Below are 25070 nucleotides of genomic sequence, written 5' to 3'. Positions count from 1 at the left end.
GACACTGGTCAGAGAAATAGCAAGCATCGAACTTAAGCTAAAGGAATCTTATAGGAGTCAGGAATCGCGGGAAGAACTAAAAGCCATAAATGAAATCGAAAGAAACCCAAAGTATTTCTTCTCCTATGCCAAATCAAAGTCGAGAACAACGTCCAGTATTGGGCCCCTACTTAAACAAGATGGGTCCTACACAGATGACAGCAAGGAAATGAGTGAGCTACTCAAGTCCCAATATGACTCAGTTTTTAGCAAGCCGCTAACCAGACTGAGAGTCGAAGATCAAAATGAATTTTTTATGAGAGAGCCACAAAATTTGATTAACACAAGCCTATCCGATGTTATCCTGACGCCAAATGACTTCGAACAGGCGATAAATGACATGCCCATGCACTCTGCCCCAGGGCCAGACTCATGGAACTCCGTGTTCATCAAGAACTGCAAGAAGCCCCTATCACGAGCCTTTTCCATCCTATGGAGAGGGAGCATGGACACGGGGGTCGTCCCACAGTTACTAAAAACAACAGACATAGCCCCACTCCACAAAGGGGGCAGTAAAGCAACAGCAAAGAACTACAGACCAATAGCACTAACATCCCATATCATAAAAATCTTTGAAAGGGTCCTAAGAAGCAAGATCACCACCCATCTAGAAACCCATCAGTTACACAACCCAGGGCAACATGGGTTTAGAACAGGTCGCTCCTGTCTGTCTCAACTATTGGATCACTACGACAAGGTCCTAAATGCACTAGAAGACAAAAAGAATGCAGATGTAATATATACAGACTTTGCAAAAGCCTTCGACAAGTGTGACCATGGCGTAATAGCGCACAAAATGCGTGCTAAAGGAATAACAGGAAAAGTCGGTCGATGGATCTATAATTTCCTCACTAACAGAACACAGAGAGTAGTCGTCAACAGAGTAAAGTCCGAGGCAGCTACGGTGAAAAGCTCTGTTCCACAAGGCACAGTACTCGCTCCCATCTTGTTCCTCATCCTCATATCCGACATAGACAAGGATGTCAGCCACAGCACCGTGTCTTCCTTTGCAGATGACACCCGAATCTGCATGACAGTGTCTTCCATTGCAGACACTGCAAGGCTCCAGGCGGACATCAACCAAATCTTTCAGTGGGCTGCAGAAAACAATATGAAGTTCAACGATGAGAAATTTCAATTACTCAGATATGGTAAACACGAGGAAATTAAATCTTCATCAGAGTACAAAACAAATTCTGGCCACAAAATAGAGCGAAACACCAACGTCAAAGACCTGGGAGTGATCATGTCGGAGGATCTCACCTTCAAGGACCATAACATTGTATCAATCGCATCTGCTAGAAAAATGACAGGATGGATAATGAGAACCTTCAAAACTAGGGAGGCCAAGCCCATGATGACACTCTTCAGGTCACTTGTTCTATCTAGGCTGGAATATTGCTGCACACTAACAGCACCTTTCAAGGCAGGTGAAATTGCTGACCTAGAAAATGTACAGAGAACCTTCACGGCGCGCATAACGGAGATAAAACACCTCAATTACTGGGAGCGCTTGAGGTTCCTAAACCTGTATTCCCTGGAACGCAGGCGGGAGAGATACATGATTATATACACCTGGAAAATCCTAGAGGGACTAGTACCGAACTTGCACACGAAAATCACTCACTACGAAAGCAAAAGACTTGGCAGACGATGCACCATCCCCCAATGAAAAGCAGGGGTGTCACTAGCACGTTAAGAGACCATACAATAAGTGTCAGGGGCCCGAGACTGTTCAACTGCCTCCCAGCATACATAAGGGGGATTACCAACAGACCCCTGGCAGTCTTCAAGCTGGCACTGGACAAGCACCTAAAGTCGGTTCCTGACCAGCCGGGCTGTGGCTCGTACGTTGGTTTGCGTGCAGCCAGCAGCAACAGCCTGGTTGATCAGGCTCTGATCCACCAGGAGGCCTGGTCACAGACCGGGCCGCGGGGGCGTTGACCCCCGGAACTCTCTCCAGGTAAACTCCAGGTAAAACCTGATCATAGCACCACTGGCACTGCCTAACTGTATCTTTCTCCTATTTTAAAAAATAATCTGTACAGAGGATCGAACCTTCACAGCTCTTTTCCCTGAATGGCCTACACGGTTTTAGCGCTTCACGTAAATATAATTGACCCTTCTTGACCGTCCGAAGTGTCAGGAAGGCACTGTCTCTGATATTAGGTGACAAGAAGAACAGGAACAGTGCCATGACATGACAGCCTGCTACAGTATCTGAGTATCTGGTAATGTGGCACTGATGCCAGAATGTTCTCTTTTTTATTGGCTGGTGTCTCTGTCAGAGTCTTTCTTATTGACTCAGCCACTGTCAAGAGGCCTAAGGGGGGGGTCAGGCGTACAGGCACTCCGGCACAATGCCCACAACCACTAGTGAAGGGTGGCACTGCTGGTACTCTCACGCCTTCCTAGGTGGCACTACTAGTGCCACTCATCCCTCGCTAGGTGGCACTGTTGGCACCCTCACGATTCGCTAGGTGGTACCACAGGGCACCTTCACGCCTTGCAAGGTTGCACCACTGGCACCCCTCACTCCTTTCTAAGTGACACCTCTGGGCACCCTCACTCCTCACTAGGTGGCACCTCTGGGCACCCTCACTCCTCACTAGGTGGCACCTCTGGGCACCCTCACTCCTTTCTAAGTGACACCTCTGGGCACCCTCACTCCTCACTAGGTGGCACCTCTGGGCACCCTCACTCCTCACTAGGTGGCACCTCTGGGCACCCTCACTCCTCACTAGGTGACACCTCTGGGCACCCTCACTCCTCACTAGGTGGCACCTCTTGGCACCCTCACTCCTCACTAGGTGGCACCTCTGGGCACCCTCACTCCTCACTAGGTGGCACCTCTGGGCACCCTCACTCCTCACTAGGTGGCACCTCTGGGCACACTCACTCCTCACTAGGTGGCACCTCTTGGCACCCTCACTCCTCACTAGGTGACACCTCTGGGCACCCTCACTCCTCACTAGGTGACACCTCTGGGCACCCTCACTCCTCACTAGGTGGCACCTCTGGGCACCCTCACTCCTCACTAGGTGGCACCTCTGGGCACCCTCACTCCTCACTAGGTGGCACCTCTGGGCACCCTCACTCCTCACTAGGTGGCACCTCTGGGCACCCTCACTCCTCACTAGGTGGCACCTCTTGGCACCCTCACTCCTCACTAGGTGGCACCTCTTGGCACCCTCACTCCTCGTTAGGTGGTACAACTGGCACCCTCACTCCTCGTTAGGTGGTACTACTGGCACCCTCACTCCTCACTAGGTGGCACCTCTTGGCACCCTCACTCCTCACTAGGTGACACCTCTGGGCACCCTCACTCCTCACTAGGTGACACCTCTGGGCACCCTCACTCCTCACTAGGTGACACCTCTGGGCACCCTCACTCCTCACTAGGTGACACCTCTGGGCACCCTCACTCCTCACTAGGTGGCACCTCTGGGCACCCTCACTCCTCACTAGGTGGCACCTCTGGGCACCCTCACTCCTCACTAGGTGGCACCTCTTGGCACCCTCACTCCTCACTAGGTGGCACCTCTTGGCTCCCTCACTCCTCGTTAGGTGGTACTACTGGCACCCTCACTTCTCGCTATAATTCCTTCCCCAAGTATGTATCATGTTCAAATAAAAGTTATTTTATATATATATATATATATATATATATATATATATATATATATATATATATATATATATATATATATATATATATATATATATATATATATATATATACACAGACAATAAAATGTGACTAGGACTTTTTATGTTACAGGTCAGAGACTGGTCAACAAGTTATCCAGTAAAGCAACCATTCTGTCAGTCACAAGACTAGCCAGCTAGTCAGCTAATCAGGTAGTCAGTCAGTCAGTGGGACAAGCAGATCAGTCAGACCGTCAGGCAGGAAACCAGTCATTTAATCATTCAGTCAATCAGTCAGTCAAACAATCACCTTGGATGCCACGTGGGACAGTTCCACTACACCTTGGCACCACACTTCATTGGCACCCACGACTGGTTGGTCCTGCCAAAGTTGCCCGGACCCACAGACACAATGGCAATCTTTAATATTTTATCAAGGTTTCTAACCCGGGGGGAGGGGGGGAAGCCACTAGGTACGGAAGAGGCTTACTTCCGTTGGGGCTTCTTTGGCTCTCTTATCTCCCCGCCCTAGGATGCCACCCACAGCAGTTGGCTAGTACCTCCGGGTACCTGCGTACTGCCGGGTGTTTTTCGGTTGCGGTTGTCAGCCCAACGATCTGTTGTACCAAGAAGCTGCGTTACACCTATATTATTATTATTATTATTATTATTATTATTATTATTATTATTATTATTATTATTATTATTATCTCAGACCACTAATTACCCAACAAAAGGCTGCAGTTAGAATGATAACAAATTCTCACTACAGGCAGCACACTCCACCAATATTCAATACACTAAACCTACTCACCATACAAAACATCCATACTTATTACTGCACCTATTACATACATAGAACACTTAACTCTGATATTAACCCTCCCCTCAAACATCTCCTTGCCAACCTCAACAGAACACATGACCATAACACAAGGCACAGATCACTCTTTGATGTTCCTCGTGTCCATCTCACACTATGCAAAAACTCAATGCACATAAAAGGCCCTAAAATCTGGAATTCATTACCTGTAAATATAAAAGAAACACTACCTGTTTATAAATTCAAGTCTCTTCTCAAAGATCACTTACTCACCCAAAACCAAATAAATACTGAATAACTGAACCTTAAAAATTGTATATCTTAAATGTTTCTCACAATTATATCACATAAATGTTAAACCTAAAACCGAATCTAACTTTATTATTTTTTAAATACACTACCTATCAGAATCCTTCATATGACTGAATGCAACCATATGACCTGTCTTTGTAATACTCACTTGTGCTTTATAGTAATCTGTTTACAATAATGTTTTATCACTGATTTCATCATTGCTTAGTTAATCTTAAGTTAATTTTAAGCCAGCCCGTAATGCTATGCATATAAGTGGCTTTGGCATACTGCTCTTACCTGTATTTTTTGTACCTCTGTATGTATGCTTAAATTATTATTATTATTATTATTATTATTATTATTATTATTATTATTATTATTATTATTATTGTTGTTGTTGTTATTGTTATTATTATTATTGTTATTATTGTTGTTTTGGTTATTATTACTATTATTATTAAATTAATTGGGAAGCGCTAAACCCGCAAGTGTCTCACACAGCACCTGGGAAACTGGAAAATGAGGCTTAATCCGCCGAAAGAGAGACTGTCTCCAATAAAACGATAGGATTCAAACCTCTAGATGTTCCCCCCACACACTGGATGCTGGCGACGAATGGCTCTTGATCATAGGAACTGGAGCTACCCTTCCGTCCCCCTCCCCGTCCTTGAATCAAATCTCATTACCCTCTTCGCAGAAATGCTGCATGACCGCCCTTACGGGCTTAGCGCTCTCCCGAGAAATACGGTAGATGCTAATAGTGTGTGTGTGTATGTGTGCAGGTGGACTGGTGTTCGCTAAACCCATGCGGGAGGCCGGCTACGTCACCATGCTTGACCCCCTGCAAAACGTCCTGGGTCGACGCATGGGCGGTCTGCTGTACTTCCCAGCACTCATGGGCGAAACGTTCTGGTCTGCTGCCATCCTCTCTGCACTAGGTACGTCTCGCCACCCTAGGTGCGTCTCGCTCAGCGCCTCACCTGGTGTTCGTTATTGTCTGAGAGAGAGAATATGCAACATGTCGATAACTTTATACTGATAATCTCTGGTACAGGATCAACATTGACAGTAATCTTACACTGATAATCTCTGGTACAGGATCAACGTTGGCAGTAATCTTACACTGATAATCTCTGGTACAGGATCAACGTTGGCAGTAATCTTAAACATCAACAACACTGCGTCCATCCTGGTGAGCGCTGGTATCGCTGTCATCTACACTTTCTTAGGCGGCCTCTACTCCGTCGCCTACACTGATGTTGTCCAGTTCTTCTGCATCTTCCTCGGCCTGGTGAGACCTCCTTCCTTTCCCGTCCCATGGTGGGTATGCTGGTGAGACCCCCTTCCTTTCCCGTCCCATGGTGGGTGTGCTGGTGAGACCCCCTTCCTTTCCCGTCCCATGGCGGGTGTGCTGGTGAGACCCCCTTCTTTTCCCGTCCCATGGTGGGTGTGCTGGTGAGACCCCCTTCCTTTCCCGTACCATGGTGGGTGTGCTGGTGAGACCCCCTTCCTTTCCCGTACCATGGTGGGTGTGCTGGTGAGACCCCCTTCCTTTCCCGTACCATGGTGGGTGTGCTGGTGAGAACCCTTTCCTTTCCCCTCCCTTGTTGGGTGTACTGGCGAAAGCACATTCCTATCCCCCTGTCTCCCTTCCACTTCCCCTACTATCAGATACGTTGCTGAAGTTCTCAGCACTTATACTCATAAGCGCTTATACAATATCGAGAAATGCGAAATTAGACATCAGAAAAGTGCCTAATTTCTCATCTTGTCGGTATTATATTCCATTATTGTGTAATACTACTTGTCTGACACAGCCACACCTGGAATCTTGATACAGAGGATATCTCCTACGACTTACTAACTGCTGTGCATCACCTGCTTTCACTGGTGAGTCCCGCCCACCTGTAACGATGACTTGAACTGCTGCACCTCATTTGATTCCAGTATTTAAGAGTTCATCTTCCTGCCTGTAATTCAGATTCCTCAAGACTGAGGAGATGATTACCTCATCTTCTACCGTTTTTGTATATCATATGTATACTGAATCGTAAAATACCCACTAGTTAATGAAACGTCTTCAAATAAAGACACCCAGGTGTTACACATGTGTCCTATTTCTCATATTGTATCCTTATGTCGGTAAATAAAGTTTTCCAGCACTATCTCCATCAGCTTTGTTTGGTCCTCCATGTTCCCGATTTGTCCCATCATATCACATTGTAGTTAATGTCTTATTTGATAAATAATTTTGCTTTAGACTCTTCTTGATACGTCCTCGATGGATTGCATCATATCCTCGTTGTTGTCTTCCTGTCTCAGTCCCTGTTGTTTCATGATAGGCCATAGAATGCAGTTACTACTTTGGTAGGTCCCCTGGTTCTTGCCCGACAGTGTTACTCCTCCAAGTCCTCCATTTCCTAATTACTTGGTACCATGCTGGAAATATCGTATTTATTATAGGTCCTGTTAATTTTGTTTCTGTGACGACTACTACACACAATAAAACCTTTGTTATTCGAACTTTAACTTCACCACCCTTGTTAGTTATTATATCAGTATTTGAGTATATATGAACAACAAGACTAATAATGGACTGTCTTCCTGTAGTGGCTTGCGGTTCCCTTCTGTGTAATGAATGAGGCAGTGGGATCCCTGGCACTTAACGAAACAAATTGGTTGGGTTCCATGGAACCTGCCTCACCCGAATGGGGTCTTTGGGTCGACTTCTGGCTGCTGCTCATCTGCGGCGGCATCCCCTGGCAGGTAGGTTCTATGTGACAACATCTACTGGCTCCTTGGCGGCGGCATAACCTCGAGGACGAATTATTACAGTCATTCACTTGGTAGGTGAGTTCTCTGCCAATTCCATCTTGCCATTATCTCTAACTCTTAAGTTTAAGTTGATGTAAGAATCGATCTGCTCTGTAAGTATCCGTCTTCTTCGCTTCTGGAAGAGAGAAGGAAATCCAAAACGTGTGTGTGTGTGTACGTCAGCGAAGAATAAAAATTACAATATGGTGTATGGAAGACACGAGTGACCACCAGTGTACAGAGGAAATTTAAGATAACATATCTGTCCGTGGTGAACTTTCATCAAATGACTAGTGTGACCTGAATCATCACGAGAGTGATGGTGCCAGGGTTGAGGGGCGGCGGCTGCCTGGTAACAGGGACGGTTGCCTCACTTGTTGGGAAGCAGCGTTGTTATTTTATTATTATTATTATTACTACTACTACTATTACTACTGTTACTATTTATAGACTATTTATATAGACTGAGGCCCTGAATCTGCACTCTCTCGAAAGACGTAGAATTAGGGGGGATATGATTGAGGTGTATAAATGGAAAACAGGAATAAATAAAGGGGATGTAAATAGCATGCTGAAAATTTCCAGCCATGACAGGACTCGCAGCAATGGTTTCAAGTTGGAAAAATTCAGATTCAGGAAGGATATAGGAAAGCACTGGTTTGGTAATAGAGTTGTGGATGAGTGGAACAAACTCTCGAGTACAGTTATTGAAGCTAAAACGTTTTGTAGTTTTAAAAATAGGTTAGATAAATACATGAGTGGGTGTGGGTGGGTGTGAGTTGGACCTGACTAGCGTGTGCTGCTGGGTCTGGTACAGTGCTCCATCCTTGAGTGGAGGTGACCAGACTGGGTTAGTCATTGAGCTAATCTGGGGGGAGGGGTATTGGTCTAATCCGGGGGGGGGACATGGACCTGCTCCGCATGGGTCAATAGACCTGTTGCAGTGTTCCTTCTTTCTTATGTTTTTATTTATATTGGGGCCTGGGGAAGTTTTGGGGACTGAAGCCCCCGGGCCCCCCCTTCCCTCTTGGTGCCCCCACTGACGACAGTCACTTGATGATGATGATGAAAGAAGAAGAAATAGAAGAAAATTAAGATTTTCTTTGGTTTATTAACCCGAAGAGCTGATAATCCAGAAGAAAACATAAAGTGATAATAAAGAAAATAAATAAAAAAACCCTTTTGTTGATACAAAACACGCTAGAGACACGTCTGTATAATTATATATATATATATATATATATATATATATATATATATATATATATATATATATATATATATATATATATATATATATATATATATATATATATATATATATATATATATATATATATATATATATATATATATATATATATATATATATATATATATATATACGTATAAGAGAAAATTTTAGAAAGGACTTAATTTTAAATGAGTTCTTGCTAATTGACCAGTTTTGCATATTCGGCACGACATATATATATATATATATATATATATATATATATATATATATATATATATATATATATATATATATATATATATATATATATATATATATATATATATATATTGGTGCACTATACAGCTACATAATGCTAAGTGAACAAGTGTTCCAGATGTAATGAGACATGCCCCAATGTTTCCATTCGCTCGGGGATCAAACCCTGGTCCTTCAGATATGAGCCAAAGGTGCTACCTCTTTAGTCACGAACCACTTCATAATGATCCTTGACAGGCCGAAACATCGTATAAAAATTTCCCGTGTCTGTACATACATTTGTGTAAAGTTATAACAGTGGTGCCATTGTTGCTTCCCGTCAGGTGTACTTCCAGCGGGTACTGTCGTGCAAGACGCCAAAACAAGCCCAAATGCTCTCCTTCTCAGCCTCCTTCGGCTGCATCATCAGTGCCGTCCCTGCTTGCATCATCGGAGCTGTCGCATTGGCTGCAGGTAAGCTGGCACCTACTGGCACCGGACCTGGGTTATACAACCTGTCACTCCTCAACCTCTGAACATGTACTAAGAAAGTTAAATATTAATGTTGAACAATTATACCGTGGAGAAGTTTTTGTACAAGCTCGCGGTAAGACTTAAGATCGTTGGGTGTTGGAAGGTATACCGCGTGTGACTCTCTTGTCTCGCCCTCAGACTGGAGTCACACCAGCTTCGGCCACACCCCCATGGGCTACGAGAGTAAATTGGTACTACCCCTTGTCATGAAGAATTTCACTCCTGAGGTAAGTTAGTGTCAAAACCATCTTTTTACCCCCACCCCTGCCCCCCTCGTCATGGTCACACCCATCACTGGTGTCGTGGCAGCCACACCCATCACTGGTGTCGTGGTAGCCACACCCACTGGTGCCACGGCAGCCACTCCCATCACTGGTGTCTCGGCAGCCACGCCAATCACTGGTACTACGGCAGCCACACCCATCACTGGTGTCTCGGTAGCCACACCTATCACTGGTACCACGGCAGCCACACCCATCACTGGTACCACGGCAGCCACACCCATCACTGGTACCACGGCAGCCACACCCATCACTGGTACCACGTCAGCCACACCCATCACTGGTACCACGTCAGCCACACCCATCACTGGTACCACGGCAGCCACACCCATCACTGGTACCACGGCAGCCACACCCATCACTGGTGCCATGGCAGCCACTCCCGTCATTCCCTTCATGGTATTACTCTCCAGTTACTGTTTTCACGGCAGCTATTCCCTTCACTATGCTCCCCCCGTAACTAACACCACCACCTCTCCAGTCACCATCACTATCACTACCACTGTTTCTATCATTGCTGCATCCATCACCATTGTCATTAGCACCACTAGTAAAGTCACTACCACCACTAACATCACTATCACCATCAATTCTGGCTGAACATATCGTTACTGACTTAAACATAATATTAAACATTAGATCTCGTTGATAAAGGTCTACACTTGCAATATATTACATATATTTGATCACTGTTTGTCTTTACAAAGTGACTGTTAAATGTTGACAGTGGGTGTCCTTAATTGGACTGGGTGCCGTCAGCGCCGCCGTTATGTCGTCAGCTGACTCCTCTATCCTCTCCGCTTCCTCCATGTTCGCCAGAAATATCTACAAGAATGTCTTCCGCCAGAAGGTAAGTCTTCCATAAGATAAGATAAGATTTCGTTCGGATTTTTAACCCCGGAGGGTTAGCCACCCAGGATAACCCAAGAAAGTCAGTGCGTCATCGAGGACTGTCTAACTTATTTCCATTGGGGTCCTTAATCTTGTCCCCCAGGATGCGACCCACACCAGTCGACTAACACCCAGGTACCTATTTGCTGCTAGGTGAACAGGACAACAGGTGTAAGGAAACGTTTCGAAATGTTTCCACCCGCCGGGAATCGAACCCGGGCCCTCCGTGTGTGAAGCGGGAGCTTTAGCCACCAGGCCACCGGGCCACCCAATATCCATTCCTGCCCCTCTCTCTCTCTCTTCCTGCTCTTCTCTCTCTTCCTGCCCCTCTCTCTCTTCCTGCCCCTCTCTCTCTTCCTGCCCCTCTCTCTCTCTTCCTGCTCTTCTCTCTCTTCCTGCCCCTCTCTCTCTTCCTGCCCCTCTCTCTCTTCCTGCCCCTCTCTCTCTCTTCCTGCTCTTTTCTCTCTTCCTGCCCCTCTCTCTCTTCCTGCCCCTCTCTCTCTTCCTGCCTCTCTCTGTCTTCCTCGCAGGGAACATTTTAAAGATCTTCCACCAGTTGAGTCCTCTCCTTCTCCCACTATACCTTTTATTGTACAGCAATAAAGGAATGGAACAGACTGCCTGCACATGTCACAGCCAGTCATAGCATGAACCAGTTCAAGAAGAGTGCCAAAAGGTGACTGATGAATGTAGCAACAGAAAGGGAGGTGTATGATTTTTTTTTTTTGCTAACACACATGTAAATATAAATAACTCATTTTACCTTATTCCTAGTATATCTCCTTTATAGTATAATAATAAGATATTATCTCCTTTACAGTATAATAAGGTATTAAAAGGACCCCAGTGGTAATAAGTCACTCTGACATTTTTGGGTTATCCCAGGTTCTCTACACATATGCTGCTATGTATAATAATCTATGTAACTGTATTTGTGTATACCTGAATAAACTTACTTACCTTTCCTGCAACATCAACATCTACAACAACGTCTTCTGTCAGAAAGCAAGTTGTCTATTCCTTCATTATTTTCTTCCAGTGACCATTAAATTACTAGAACGTCTTTTCTGCGAACATTTCATGCAATTTCCTTTCTCTTACATGTAAATACTCACAGTAATTCTCATTATTTTCATTTTTTCTGCAGCCAAACATTTCCAATATTTCCAGCATTTCCACTCTCCTGCAGGCTAGTGACCAGGAGGTGATCTGGGTGTTGCGGGCATCCATGGTGATGGTAGCAAGCATAGCCTGCACCATCGGCATCGTCATCCATAGTATCTACTACCTATTGTAAGCGCTCATGGCTCCTGTCGATATCTTCTCCCACCTTCCCTTACTTCTTTCCCTTGTTCCCTTCATTCCCCCTACTCTTGTTGTCACCCACATTAACTCCCGTCCTGCTTGCGTTTTTCTAACCCTACTCGAATCTTACCTTCCAAATTATAGTTTGTGAGATTTGTGGCGCCTCACTTCTTCAAGCGCCCTTGTATTGAAGATTGAGACACTTATGCAGCATATGGGAATCTTTATTTAGGAAACGTTTCGCCACACAGTGGCTCCATCAGTCCAAAATAAAGCAGAAATTTGTAAGGAGAGGAGGAGTTTGAGGTAATCAGTCCCTCAGCCTGGAGTCGATGTGTTCAGTCCATCAGTCTTGTAGAATGTACAGTATAGGTATGTATAATGTTCGCCAAGACCGTAGTCCTGGCACGGGTCTCAATCTTGCGATGACCCGTCTCTGGCTCCCGAGGGAGGAAGGTTTCTACAATGATGCGACGGTACAGTATAGGGCCGTAGACGTGGCTTATATACTGTAGTCAGGTGAGGCGAAGCAGGAGAAGGTGGGGTCATAGAGGTACCATCCACTAGTCGAAGTAGGTCTTCGTCCAAAGGTTGGACAAGTTTTGAAGAATTCTTTGTATCAAGATCCCATGATGATGCAGCGTCTGACAGTTGTGTTGAATGGTTTTGAAAACCGACAAGTTGAAGATTGAGACACTTATGCAGCATATGGGAATCTTTATTTAGGAAACGTTTCGCCACTGTGTGGCGATAAATTAGACACATGTGCAACTCTTGGGTATCTTTATTGAGGAAACGTTTCACCACACAGTGGCTTCATCAGCCTTGTATTATTAATAACATTTTTCCTGCCTACACATAATGTCCTGAACAACCTGGTGCTTGATGAAAACTCACAACACACTATGAGAGGTTCTTAAAGACAGTCTAACGTTGTATCCGACCTGCACTACAGTGACCCTAAGCATCTTCAGGGCAATTCATGTAGACCTTCCTGTGACTGATTATGATATTCTTAGATATGTTAATCATGCTCTGTATCATAACTCTTAAATTTCACATTAACTTGCTTATGTTGAACTGTCATTGCTGAGAATACATTGAACACTTACTCAGTAACTACAACGGTAATATGCTACGGAATATTATCATTTGTAAGAATATAAGAATGGAGGAAAACTGTAGAAGGCCTACTGGCCCATGCAAGGCAGGTCCTTATCAAAACGACCTCTACCCAAAGCTACCCAAGAATTTACTCCTGTACCCAATGGCACCAATCAAACCCGGCCCCTCCGACTCATATATTTGTCCAACCTCTTTTTAAAGCTACCCAAGGTCCTTGCCTCGATCACCCTACTGCAGTGGTTCCCAAACTTTTTCAGCTTGTTACCCAATTTAACATGCCACATAAAGCATGTTACCCCTTTCACAAAATGTTGTTATTATTGATATATATGGCTAAACGTGAACGTATACAGCCTCGCATACTCTGCTAATCCTAGCAAAACCATTGAAAACGTAAGAACCACACATACATTATATATAAAATTAATAATAGCTACAAATTCACAGTAACAGTGGGTAAATACTAACTATATACTGCACAGGGCAGTACACATACATACCAGCTTATGTCTACCTCGGCTGATGCTCACAGATAAACTGACAGTGTGAAATAGAGGCAGCCTCAGGAAGTGAGTGACGCGTACTGGACAGGTCGATCTGGGCTACTGAGTGACTTTTGTCCTGAAGCATACTTGTCAAAATACTTTTGGGTTTCCACACACTTAGCTATATATTTCTTCTTTTCTAATACTGTATATTAGTTTTTGATGTTTATTGTTATTTGGTTTAACTTTATTACTTACTTATAATAGGTTTACTTTACAACTTTATATACTAAGACAAAGTTAACAATAATCCTCATACCGGGTACCGCATTGTTTTCTTGATTTTCAGAATTCATAACTTTTTTTCTGTCACCCCTCCATTACCCCCCAAAAATGGTTAAATTACCCCCAGGGGGTAATTTACCCCCAGTTTGGGAACCACTGCCTTACTGGGATGATTGTTCCACGCATCCACAACTCTGTTAGAAAAACCAGTACTTACCTATGTCTTTTCTAAATCTAAATTTTTCCAACTTAAATCCATTATTTCTGGTTCTTACCTGGTTCGACACCCTCAGTACTTTATTAATATCTCCTATGTATATGCCCGTCATCCACTTATACACTTCAATGATATATCCCCTCATTCTACGTCTCTCCAGAGAGTGGAGATTTAAGGCTTTAAGTCTATCTTCATACGGGAGATTCCTTACACAGTAAATAATTTTAGTCATCTCTGTATGTTCTCCACTCAATCTATATCCATCCTGTAGTAAGGAGACCAAAACTTCTAGATGTTTCTAGATGTTACATAGTTTACTGTGAGGTTGTAACGTCATCTTGGACATGCAGTGGCTGTGTGAGCAAGCTTAGCCAAGCTATATTTAATGCGTATGGCTGGCTACTGGTCATATAGTGTTAGTATGCTACATAACTGTTATCAGTACGGTGCATGACTTATCAGTATGCTGCATGGCTGTTGTCAGTACGCTGATTGACTGTTGTCAATATGCTGCATGGCTGTATTCCCAGAGATTGTAAACATCAGTGCATGCCTCAGTAACTAATGTAGCAGGAAATAATGAGGATAATATTATGAATAACAATACTACTACTAATAATAAAAATAACAGATGCCAATAATAAAGTTACAGATATTCTTTGCCAAGTAATCACATTGATGTATTCGTAAGCATTTCTGTAATTTGCATAAAATATTGCAGTTAAACAGATTCATTTCTGAACGAGTCAATCTTTATGGATGAACATTGATTAAAAAACTTTTTCAATTCTTGTACCCAAGACCTTATTAACATTCCTGGTTCTTTCAGCTTTGTCTTGACTCCAACATAATGGATGTGTAAGTTGTTGCATATACTAAGTTTGAAATTTTATATATATATATATATATATATATATATATATATATATATATATATATATATATATATATATATATATATATATATATATATATATATATATATATATATATATATATATATATATATATATATCAATCAATGAAACCACGAAACAAGTGGTTTTGAATCATTTACCAAACTGCGGCAGGCCAGGGTTCGACCCCACGACACATTGCCCCGCCTCAAGAGGCTACACAATGGCTGAGTGGATAAGGTGACATGTACATGGCCTCTTGAGGCGGGACAATGTGTTGTTGGGTCGAATCCTGGCTTTCCGCAGTTTGGTAAATGATTCAAAACCACTTGTTTCGTGGTTTCATACATGATATATATATATATATATATATATATATATATATATATATATATATATATATATATATATATATATATATATATATATATATATATATATATATATATATATATATATATATATATATATATATATATATATATATATATATATATATATACATATATATATATACATATATTGTGTTTGAAAAATGGGTTTTTCCATAGGGAATTTTTTTTTTATCAGAAATAATATAACACCAAATCTAGTGTATTATGTACCCCATACCCATGGTGTGGGTGATAGTCAAGAGATTAATGAGGCACATAATGGGTGCAGGAACTGGGCCACTAAGTTCTGATAGCTAAACGAGTTAGTGTCAATGAACTATTTACATGTTTATCTGGTTACTATCATTATGAGTAACTTAAGACATGCAGTAGGTCACAAAAATATTTCCTTATATTTTAGCAAGGTATACTTGTAAAAAAAAGTTTAGGTGGTAATGCATTATTTACAGTGGAAAGTCAGGGTATTTTTCCAGAATGGTTGGTGACATGCCACTGTGGATAAAAAAAATGTAACTGAATGTTTATCATCCATAAATGTTCTGAACTCCTTGAGTGTCAGTTGTGACACGCTTGTGTCAGAAACCAGAGACAGATATAGTAGTATTGTAGACAGTGGAGTCGGAGTATACCTGTGGATTCCATCTCACATGTCTTCAGATGCATGATAGAACTGACGAATTGACAGTCATATGCCTTCAAGAGTTAGTCAGTTAGCAGTTTGAGAACAATACGAAAAGAACTTCAAGTGAACTTCCTTGACTTGAGACTGAGGGAGACTGACACCAGTCAGTTCATCTATCAACATTCTATCATGCAGGAGCCACATATCTATGGTCTACCTGGAGGGTATTCCGGGGATCAATGCCCCCGCGGCCCGGTCCATGACCAAGCCTCTAACAAAATAAGCAGACTCTTGGATGTGACTACCACCTGGGTCCTGCTGGGTTACCAGTATCTCTGGCAGGTTCAATCACCACCACCAGATGATGTAGACCAAAGTAACATTCTATTTTTTCTTCCACTTTTCCCCTCTAGATTTCCCTCTATCCCTCTTTCTCTTCCCTCTCTTCCATCCCCTCCTTTTCCTTCCCTCCATACCCTCTCCTTCCTCCTTCATTCTCCCCTCTTCTTTGCCAGATGGACAAATGTCACACTTTTCGTTATCTGCTGGAAATGCGATAAAATTGATGGATTCAGAGACAACTCACCCAGAAATGTTCGAGAAATGTCGAAGTAGTTTATCCACAGCAAATGTCAGTATCAGTTTTACAAAAAAAAACAAAGTCTATATTCTTATAAAACTTACAAACACAGTTCGTATGGAGATACAATCATAAAAGCAATATTGTTCACACATGTAATGTAAAATATTACCTTAAATAAACCAAAGTGATTATTTTTTCTGGCGTTGACAATTACTTAAAATTATTTAGTTACTTAATTAAAGCAATTTAAATGTAAATAATGAAAATATGATAAAGAAATATATATCTTAAAAGTTGTAATAAAGTTGGTAGAATTATTGACAATATGTAAAGTAAAAGGACACAAGTGCAACTAATGTGACATTTTATTGTGGCAACGTTTCGCTCTCCAGCTTTGTCAAGCCGTTACGGCTTGACAAAGCTCCTGGAGAGCGAAACGTTGCCACAATAAAATGTCACATTAGTTGCACTTGTGTCCTTTTACTTTACATCTTAAAAGTTGCAAGAATATGCCAAGGTAAATATGTGGAAGTGTTAGTTAGTGTGAGTCCAGTTTAACTGCTGCAGTTACTTTCTTCAGCTGTGATCTCATCCTCGATGTACACACTGATTGCCAGACTTATATGTCAAGCCTGCAAGCTGCAGAGGTCAGTATTCTGAATACATTTTAATGGACGATGTCTCGCCCAAAATGTGGCTTTATCAAATCATATAAATGATAAAGTCATTAATAGAGCGAAATGTCGGGGAATGAATACACTCACTCTGTGAGGTGTGTTGTGCATTCCTAGTTTGTCGGCTACTAGCCATTCACCACAAGTCTCAGAATGTTGCTGGGGAACCCATGGAGGAATGACACGTCTGTAAACACTCCCTCGAAGGGCCACCCACCTGCAACAACATAACTCAATGGTAGTGTTCAACTTACAGCCTACAGGATCCTTGAACGATTCCCAGATAAGGTGGTACTTACGGGTTGTAAGTCTCCTTACATCTGTCCCTCCTTCACCCAGTAGTAAAACAAACACCTGGGTGTCGGCCGACAGGTGTACTCCAGCTTTCTACAGTAATTATTTGCATGCACTGTCATACATGTCTATTTTCTTATACACTTTAGCACATCACAGATTTTTTTTTCATTTATACACAGTTATTTCTTCTAATGCTTCGCTGCTGACAGAGACATACCTGGAGGGATGGGGAGTATACCTGGAGGGATGGGGAGTATACCTGGAGGAATGGGGAGTATACCTGGAGGGATGGGGAGTATACCTGGAGGGAGGGGGAGTATACCTGGAGGGAGAGGGAATATACCTGGAGGGATGGGGAGTATACCTGGAGGAATGGGGAGTATACCTGGAGGGATGGGGAGTATACCTGGAGGGAGGGGGAGTATACCTGGAGGGATGGGGAGTATACCTGGAGGGAGGGGGAGTATACCTGGAGGGAGGGGGAGTATACATGGAGGGAAGGGGAGTATACCTGGAGGGAGGGGGAGTATACCTGGAGGGAGGGGGAGTATACATGGAGGGAAGGGGAGTATACCTGGAGGGAGGGGGAGTATACCTGGAGAGAGGGAGAGTATACCTGGAGGGAGGGGAGTATACCTGTAGGGAGAGGAGAGTATACCTGGAGGGAGGGGAGTATACCTGGAGGGATGGGGGAGTATACCTGGAGGGAGAGGAGAGTATACCTGGAGGGAGGGGGAGTATACATGGAGGGAGGGGGAGTATACCTGGAGGGAGGGGGAGTATACCTGGAGGGAGGGGGAGTATACCTGGAGGGAGGGGGAGTATACCTGCAGGGAGGGGGAGTATACCTGGAGGGAGGGGGAGTATACCTGCAGGGAGGGGGAGTATACCTGCAGGGAGGGGGAGTATACCTGCAGGGAGGGGAAGTATACCTGGAGGGAGGGGGAGTATACCTGGAGGGAGGGGGAGTATACCTGGAGGGAGGGGGAGTATACCTGGAGGGAGGGGGAGTATACCTGGAGGGAGGGGGAGTATACCTGGAGGGAGGGGGAGTATACCTGCAGGGAGGGAGAGTATACCTGCAGGGAGGGGGAGTATACCTGGAGGGAGGGGGAGTATACCTGTAGGGAGGGGGAGTATACCTGGAGGGAGGGGGAGTATACCTGGAGAGAGGGGAAGTATACCTGGAGGGAGGGGGAGTATACCTGGCGGGATGGGGAGTATACCTGGAGGGAGGGGGAGTATACCTGGAGGGAGGGGGAGTAAACCTGGAGGGAGGGGGAGTATACCTGGAGGGAGGGGTAGTATACCTGGAGGGAGGGGGAGTAAACCTGGAGGGAGGGGGAGTATACCTGGAGGGAGGGGGAGTATACCTGGAGGGAGGGGGAGTATACCTGGAGGGAGGGGGAGTATGCCTGGAGGGAGGGGGAGTATACCTGGAGAGAGGGGGAGTATACCTGCAGGGAGGGGGAGTATACCTGCAGGGAGGGGAAGTATACCTGTAGGGAGGGGGAGTATACCTGGAGGGAGGGGGGGTATACCTGGAGGGAGGAGAAGTATACCTGGAGGGAGGGGGAGTATACCTGGAGGGATGGGGGAGTATACCTGGAGGGAGGGGGAGTATACCTGGAGGGAGGGGAAGTAAACCTGGAGGGAGGGGGAGTAAACCTGGAGGGAGGGGGAGTATACCTGGAGGAAGGGGGAGTATACCTGGAGGGAGGGGGAGTATACCTGGAGGGAGGGGGAGTATGCCTGGAGGGAGGGGGAGTATACTTGGAGGGAGGGGGAGTATACCTGGAGGGAGGGGGAGTATACCTGGAGGGAGGGGGAGTATACCTGGAGGGAGGGGGAGTATACCTGGAGGGAGAGGGAATATACCTGGAGGGAGGGGGAGTGTACCTGGAGGGAGGGGGAGTATACCTGGAGGATATATATATATATATATATATATATATATATATATATATATATATATATATATATATATATATATATATATATATATATATATATATATATATATATATATATATATATATATATATATATATATATATATATATATATGCAATAAGATCACAGTAAACAGGTGATTTCAGAATATGCAAAACAACCACTCTGAAAGAATAGAGAATTTCCAAGCGCTTTCGTGACTACTCACATTATCAAGGAACTATGAAAGTAAAGCATCCAAGGAAGCTATATAAGGGGTCTGGCCAGCACCTCACTATCAGATCCCACAACGGTTAAACACGTGACGCGCGGCGAGCCAACTTGGATAGGTCCTTTGCACAACTCACCCCCAAACTATTCTACCCAAGAAAATTTAAAAATTATTATTTGTCCAGTGTATTATTAAATTCTTCCCAAATTCTATTAATTATAAATGGATCTAATTTATATAAACCAAAGGAAATATTCATATTATTGTCAAAACTGCTTTTTATGAAACAAGATTCAATTATATTCCTGTCGACCATGGACTTGCTTGATACTACTTTCTCAACTTTTTGAAAATCAATTGGATGGTTAAAATCTCTTACATGAATAAATAGAGCATTGGAATCTTGTCCAGTTCTAATGCTATATTTATGTTGTTTTAATCTTAGTTCGAGATTTTTACCAGTTTGACCGTAATAAACTTTATCGCAAATTTTACAAGGAATCTTATAGACACATCCATCAGCATTTTGGGGGGAATTCTTTATCAAAAGTTTTTTTACTGTATCAAGATTTTTGAATACAACTTTAATATTAAAAGTCTTAAGAAGAGAAGGCATATCAACCAAGTTTTCATGGTAAGGGAGAACCAACATATTTTTAGTTGAATAAGGCTGGTTGTCCCTTTTTGGATTGTAAAAAGTATTTCTAGCAACTTTAAAAGATTTATCAATTACATTTCTTGGGTATTTTAAATCATTACCTATTTCATAAATTTTGGATATTTCCTCATCTATGAACTCAGGACTACAAATTCGTAAAGCTCTCAAAAACATTGATGAGAAAACAGACAGTTTGACTCTATCTTGATGCGAGGAATAATAGTGGACATAGGAACAGTTATTTGTAGGTTTTCTGTAAATTTTAAATTTGAATTCATTATTACCCTTAATAATTAAAACATCTAGAAAAGGCAATGAGTTATTTTCTTCAAACTCAACAGTAAAGTTTATAGAATGGGCTAAGCTATTTAATTTTCCAAGGAAATGGTGTATATCTACATTTTTGGGCATAAGACACAAAATATCATCAACATATCTGAACCATTTAGCTCTATTAGGGAGGATTGTGTTAAGCAACCTTGTTTCAAAAAATTCCATGTATAGGTTACTAAGAACAGGTGAAAGAGGATTTCCCATTGCCATACCAAACTTCTGAGTGTAAAACTTATCATTAAATACAAATTTTGCATCAACAATGCAAAGTTTAATAAGTTTAATGATAGTAGGAACTGGCAATGGTAAATCATAGTTAACGAGTTCTTCAGATAAGAAACTTAATAAATCATCAACAGGAACTTTCGTAAACAAGGAAGTAACATCAAAACTAACCATGTTAAAATCATTTAAGTCAGTCAAGGAGCTTAATTTATCAACCAAGTCTATGTTGTTTTTAACATTAAAGTTAGAAATTTTGCCAACAATAGGGCTCAAAATATCAACAAGCCATTTGGATAATTTATATGAAACTGACCCTATGGAGCTAATAATTGGTCTGACTGGATTCCCTGGTTTGTGTGTTTTTATTAGTCCATACATGTAAGGTAAAGATGGATTAGTGGAAGTAAATTGTTTGACTAATTCATCTTTGCCTTTCAGTAGAAGTTTTATTGTTTTATTGAAATTGCTGTTAACGGTTTCTAGGGGATTTTTCCTAAGTTTAGAATAGGTTTCAGTATCATCTAAGAGATTATTCATTTTTTCTTGGTAATCATTTTCTTTCATAATTACTATTGCATTTATTTTGTCTGTTACAAAAGGCTTTTGCAATTTCAACATTATTAAGTTTTTTTGAAGTTGCAAAACTTAGGCCAAAACCTAGAACTTCTATGAAAGAGCAAAGATGAATTAGTCAAACAATTTACTTCCACTAATCCATCTTTACCTTACATGTATGGACTAATAAAAACACACAAACCAGGGAATCCAGTCAGACCAATTATTAGCTCCATAGGGTCAGTTTCATATAAATTATCCAAATGGCTTGTTGATATTTTGAGCCCTATTGTTGGCAAAATTTCTAACTTTAATGTTAAAAACAACATAGACTTGGTTGATAAATTAAGCTCCTTGACTGACTTAAATGATTTTAACATGGTTAGTTTTGATGTTACTTCCTTGTTTACGAAAGTTCCTGTTGATGATTTATTAAGTTTCTTATCTGAAGAACTCGTTAACTATGATTTACCATTGCCAGTTCCTACTATCATTAAACTTATTAAACTTTGCATTGTTGATGCAAAATTTGTATTTAATGATAAGTTTTACACTCAGAAGTTTGGTATGGCAATGGGAAATCCTCTTTCACCTGTTCTTAGTAACCTATACATGGAATTTTTTGAAACAAGGTTGCTTAACACAATCCTCCCTAATAGAGCTAAATGGTTCAGATATGTTGATGATATTTTGTGTCTTATGCCCAAAAATGTAGATATACACCATTTCCTTGGAAAATTAAATAGCTTAGCCCATTCTATAAACTTTACTGTTGAGTTTGAAGAAAATAACTCATTGCCTTTTCTAGATGTTTTAATTATTAAGGGTAATAATGAATTCAAATTTAAAATTTACAGAAAACCTACAAATAACTGTTCCTATGTCCACTATTATTCCTCGCATCAAGATAGAGTCAAACTGTCTGTTTTCTCATCAATGTTTTTGAGAGCTTTACGAATTTGTAGTCCTGAGTTCATAGATGAGGAAATATCCAAAATTTATGAAATAGGTAATGATTTAAAATACCCAAGAAATGTAATTGATAAATCTTTTAAAGTTGCTAGAAATACTTTTTACAATCCAAAAAGGGACAACCAGCCTTATTCAACTAAAAATATGTTGGTTCTCCCTTACCATGAAAACTTGGTTGATATGCCTTCTCTTCTTAAGACTTTTAATATTAAAGTTGTATTCAAAAATCTTGATACAGTAAAAAAACTTTTGATAAAGAATTCCCCCCAAAATGCTGATGGATGTGTCTATAAGATTCCTTGTAAAATTTGCGATAAAGTTTATTACGGTCAAACTGGTAAAAATCTCGAACTAAGATTAAAACAACATAAATATAGCATTAGAACTGGACAAGATTCCAATGCTCTATTTATTCATGTAAGAGATTTTAACCATCCAATTGATTTTCAAAAAGTTGAGAAAGTAGTATCAAGCAAGTCCATGGTCGACAGGAATATAATTGAATCTTGTTTCATAAAAAGCAGTTTTGACAATAATATGAATATTTCCTTTGGTTTATATAAATTAGATCCATTTATAATTAATAGAATTTGGGAAGAATTTAATAATACACTGGACAAATAATAATTTTTAAATTTTCTTGGGTAGAATAGTTTGTGGGTGAGTTGTGCAAAGGACCTATCCAAGTTGGGTCGGCGCGCGTCACGTGTTTAACCGTTGTGGGATCTGATAGTGAGGTGCTGGCCAGACCCCTTATATAGCTTCCTTGGATGCTTTACTTTCATAGTTCCTTGATAATGTGAGTAGTCACGAAAGCGCTTGGAATTTCTCTATTCTTTCAGAGTGGTTGTTTTGCATATTCTGAAATCACCTGTTTACTGTGATCTTATTGCATATATATATATATATATATATATATATATATATATATATATATATATATATATATATATATATATATATATATATATATATATTTTATTAATTATAAATGAATCCAATTTATATAAACCAAAAGAAATGTTCATATTATTTTCAAAACTGCTTGTTATGAAACAAGATTCAATTATATTCCTGTCGACCATGGACTTGCTTGATACAACTTTCTCAACTTTTTGAAAATCAATTGGATGGTTAAAATCTCTCACATGAATAAATAGAGCATTGGAATCTTGTCCAGTTCTAATGCTATATTTATGTTGTTTTAATCTTAGTTCAAGACTTTTACCAGTTTGACCGTAATAAACTTTATCGCAAATTTTACAAGGAATCTTATAGACACATCCGTCAGCATTTTGGGGGGAATTCTTTATCAAAAGTTTTTTTTTACTGTATCAAGATTTTTAAATACAACTTTGATATTAAAAGTCTTAAGAAGAGAAGGCATATCAACCAAGTTTTCATGGTAAGGGAGAACCAACATATTTTTAGTTGAATAAGGTTGGTTGTCTCTTGAATTGTAAGAAGTATTTCTAACTATTTAAAAAGACTTATCAATTAAGTTTCTTGGGTGTTTTAGATCATTATCTATTAAATCAATTTTGGAGATTTATTCATCTATGAACTCTGGACTACAAATACGTAAAGTTCTCAAAAACACTGATGAGAAAACCGGCAGTTTAACTATCTTGTTGTGAAGAATAATAGTGTACATAGGAACAGTTATTTGTTGGTTTTCTGTATATTTTAAATTTAAAATAGTTGTTACCTATATATATATATATATATATATATATATATATATATATATATATATATATATATATATATATATATATATATATATATATATATGTATATATATATATATATATATATATATATATATATATATATATATATATATATATATATATATATATATATATATATATATATATTTATTCTGGGTTAAAGCTACATGAAGTGCGTTTTTGTTACTAGTGTAGCGATAGTCTTTAAACCCAATTAACCACCAAGTTAAAGGGGTAATTAAGCTATGTTACATTATATAAATTCTTGCAAGTACAGGTTTGGATGCTAAGTTAGCTTTCATGAAAATTTAAAAACTTGAATACCATATTAATTTCATAACATCTGTCAATCGTAATGAAAAAAAAAATACGGAAATAGTTATTAAAAGAAAAATGTGCATGTAGGGTGTGGGTCCCAGCATGACTGAGTCTGCTTCACATGCACTGGGGAATTACCTCTGCACTTATTAATTTTCGTTTTTCGTCCCTTGGTTTGTGATTATTGGTGCTAAATGAGGCACTTAATATTTTGTCTGTGTTACAACAGTGAGAGTTAATATAATATTAACTTCATGGGATCAAACGTTAAAGGGGTTATTTTTTTTTTCCAGTGATTATAACAAAATAAATTTGTTTTACTTCCTATTTCCTAAACATTACCTTCATTTATATTTCCTATCATTGTTTACAAACTTCCTACTGTAGGGAAATGTCAAATTAAATTATTAGTCATTAAACGTATAAATAG

At 40.8% G+C, this 25070-nt stretch overlaps 1 protein-coding gene across 1 annotated transcript in view; it reads left to right on the top strand.

The window, feature by feature from the left end:
* Positions 1 to 5589: 5589 nt before the first annotated feature.
* The window catches only part of LOC128686242 (high-affinity choline transporter 1), a 20766-nt gene continuing 1285 nt past the window's right edge, over positions 5590 to 25070 (top strand). Inside the window, exons 1-7 of the mRNA XM_070081278.1 lie at positions 5590 to 5742; positions 5947 to 6095; positions 7415 to 7570; positions 9437 to 9566; positions 9765 to 9853; positions 10635 to 10757; positions 11988 to 12091. Coding sequence (XP_069937379.1) covers positions 5610 to 5742; positions 5947 to 6095; positions 7415 to 7570; positions 9437 to 9566; positions 9765 to 9853; positions 10635 to 10757; positions 11988 to 12091 — 884 coding nt within the window. The 5' untranslated portion in view covers positions 5590 to 5609. The remainder of the gene's footprint in view (positions 5743 to 5946; positions 6096 to 7414; positions 7571 to 9436; positions 9567 to 9764; positions 9854 to 10634; positions 10758 to 11987; positions 12092 to 25070) is intronic.

Source organism: Cherax quadricarinatus, unplaced genomic scaffold, assembly GCF_038502225.1.
Source record: "Cherax quadricarinatus isolate ZL_2023a unplaced genomic scaffold, ASM3850222v1 Contig2170, whole genome shotgun sequence".
NCBI classification, from domain to species: Eukaryota; Metazoa; Arthropoda; class Malacostraca; order Decapoda; family Parastacidae; genus Cherax; species Cherax quadricarinatus.
This window is presented reverse-complemented; position numbering and strand designations above follow the sequence as displayed.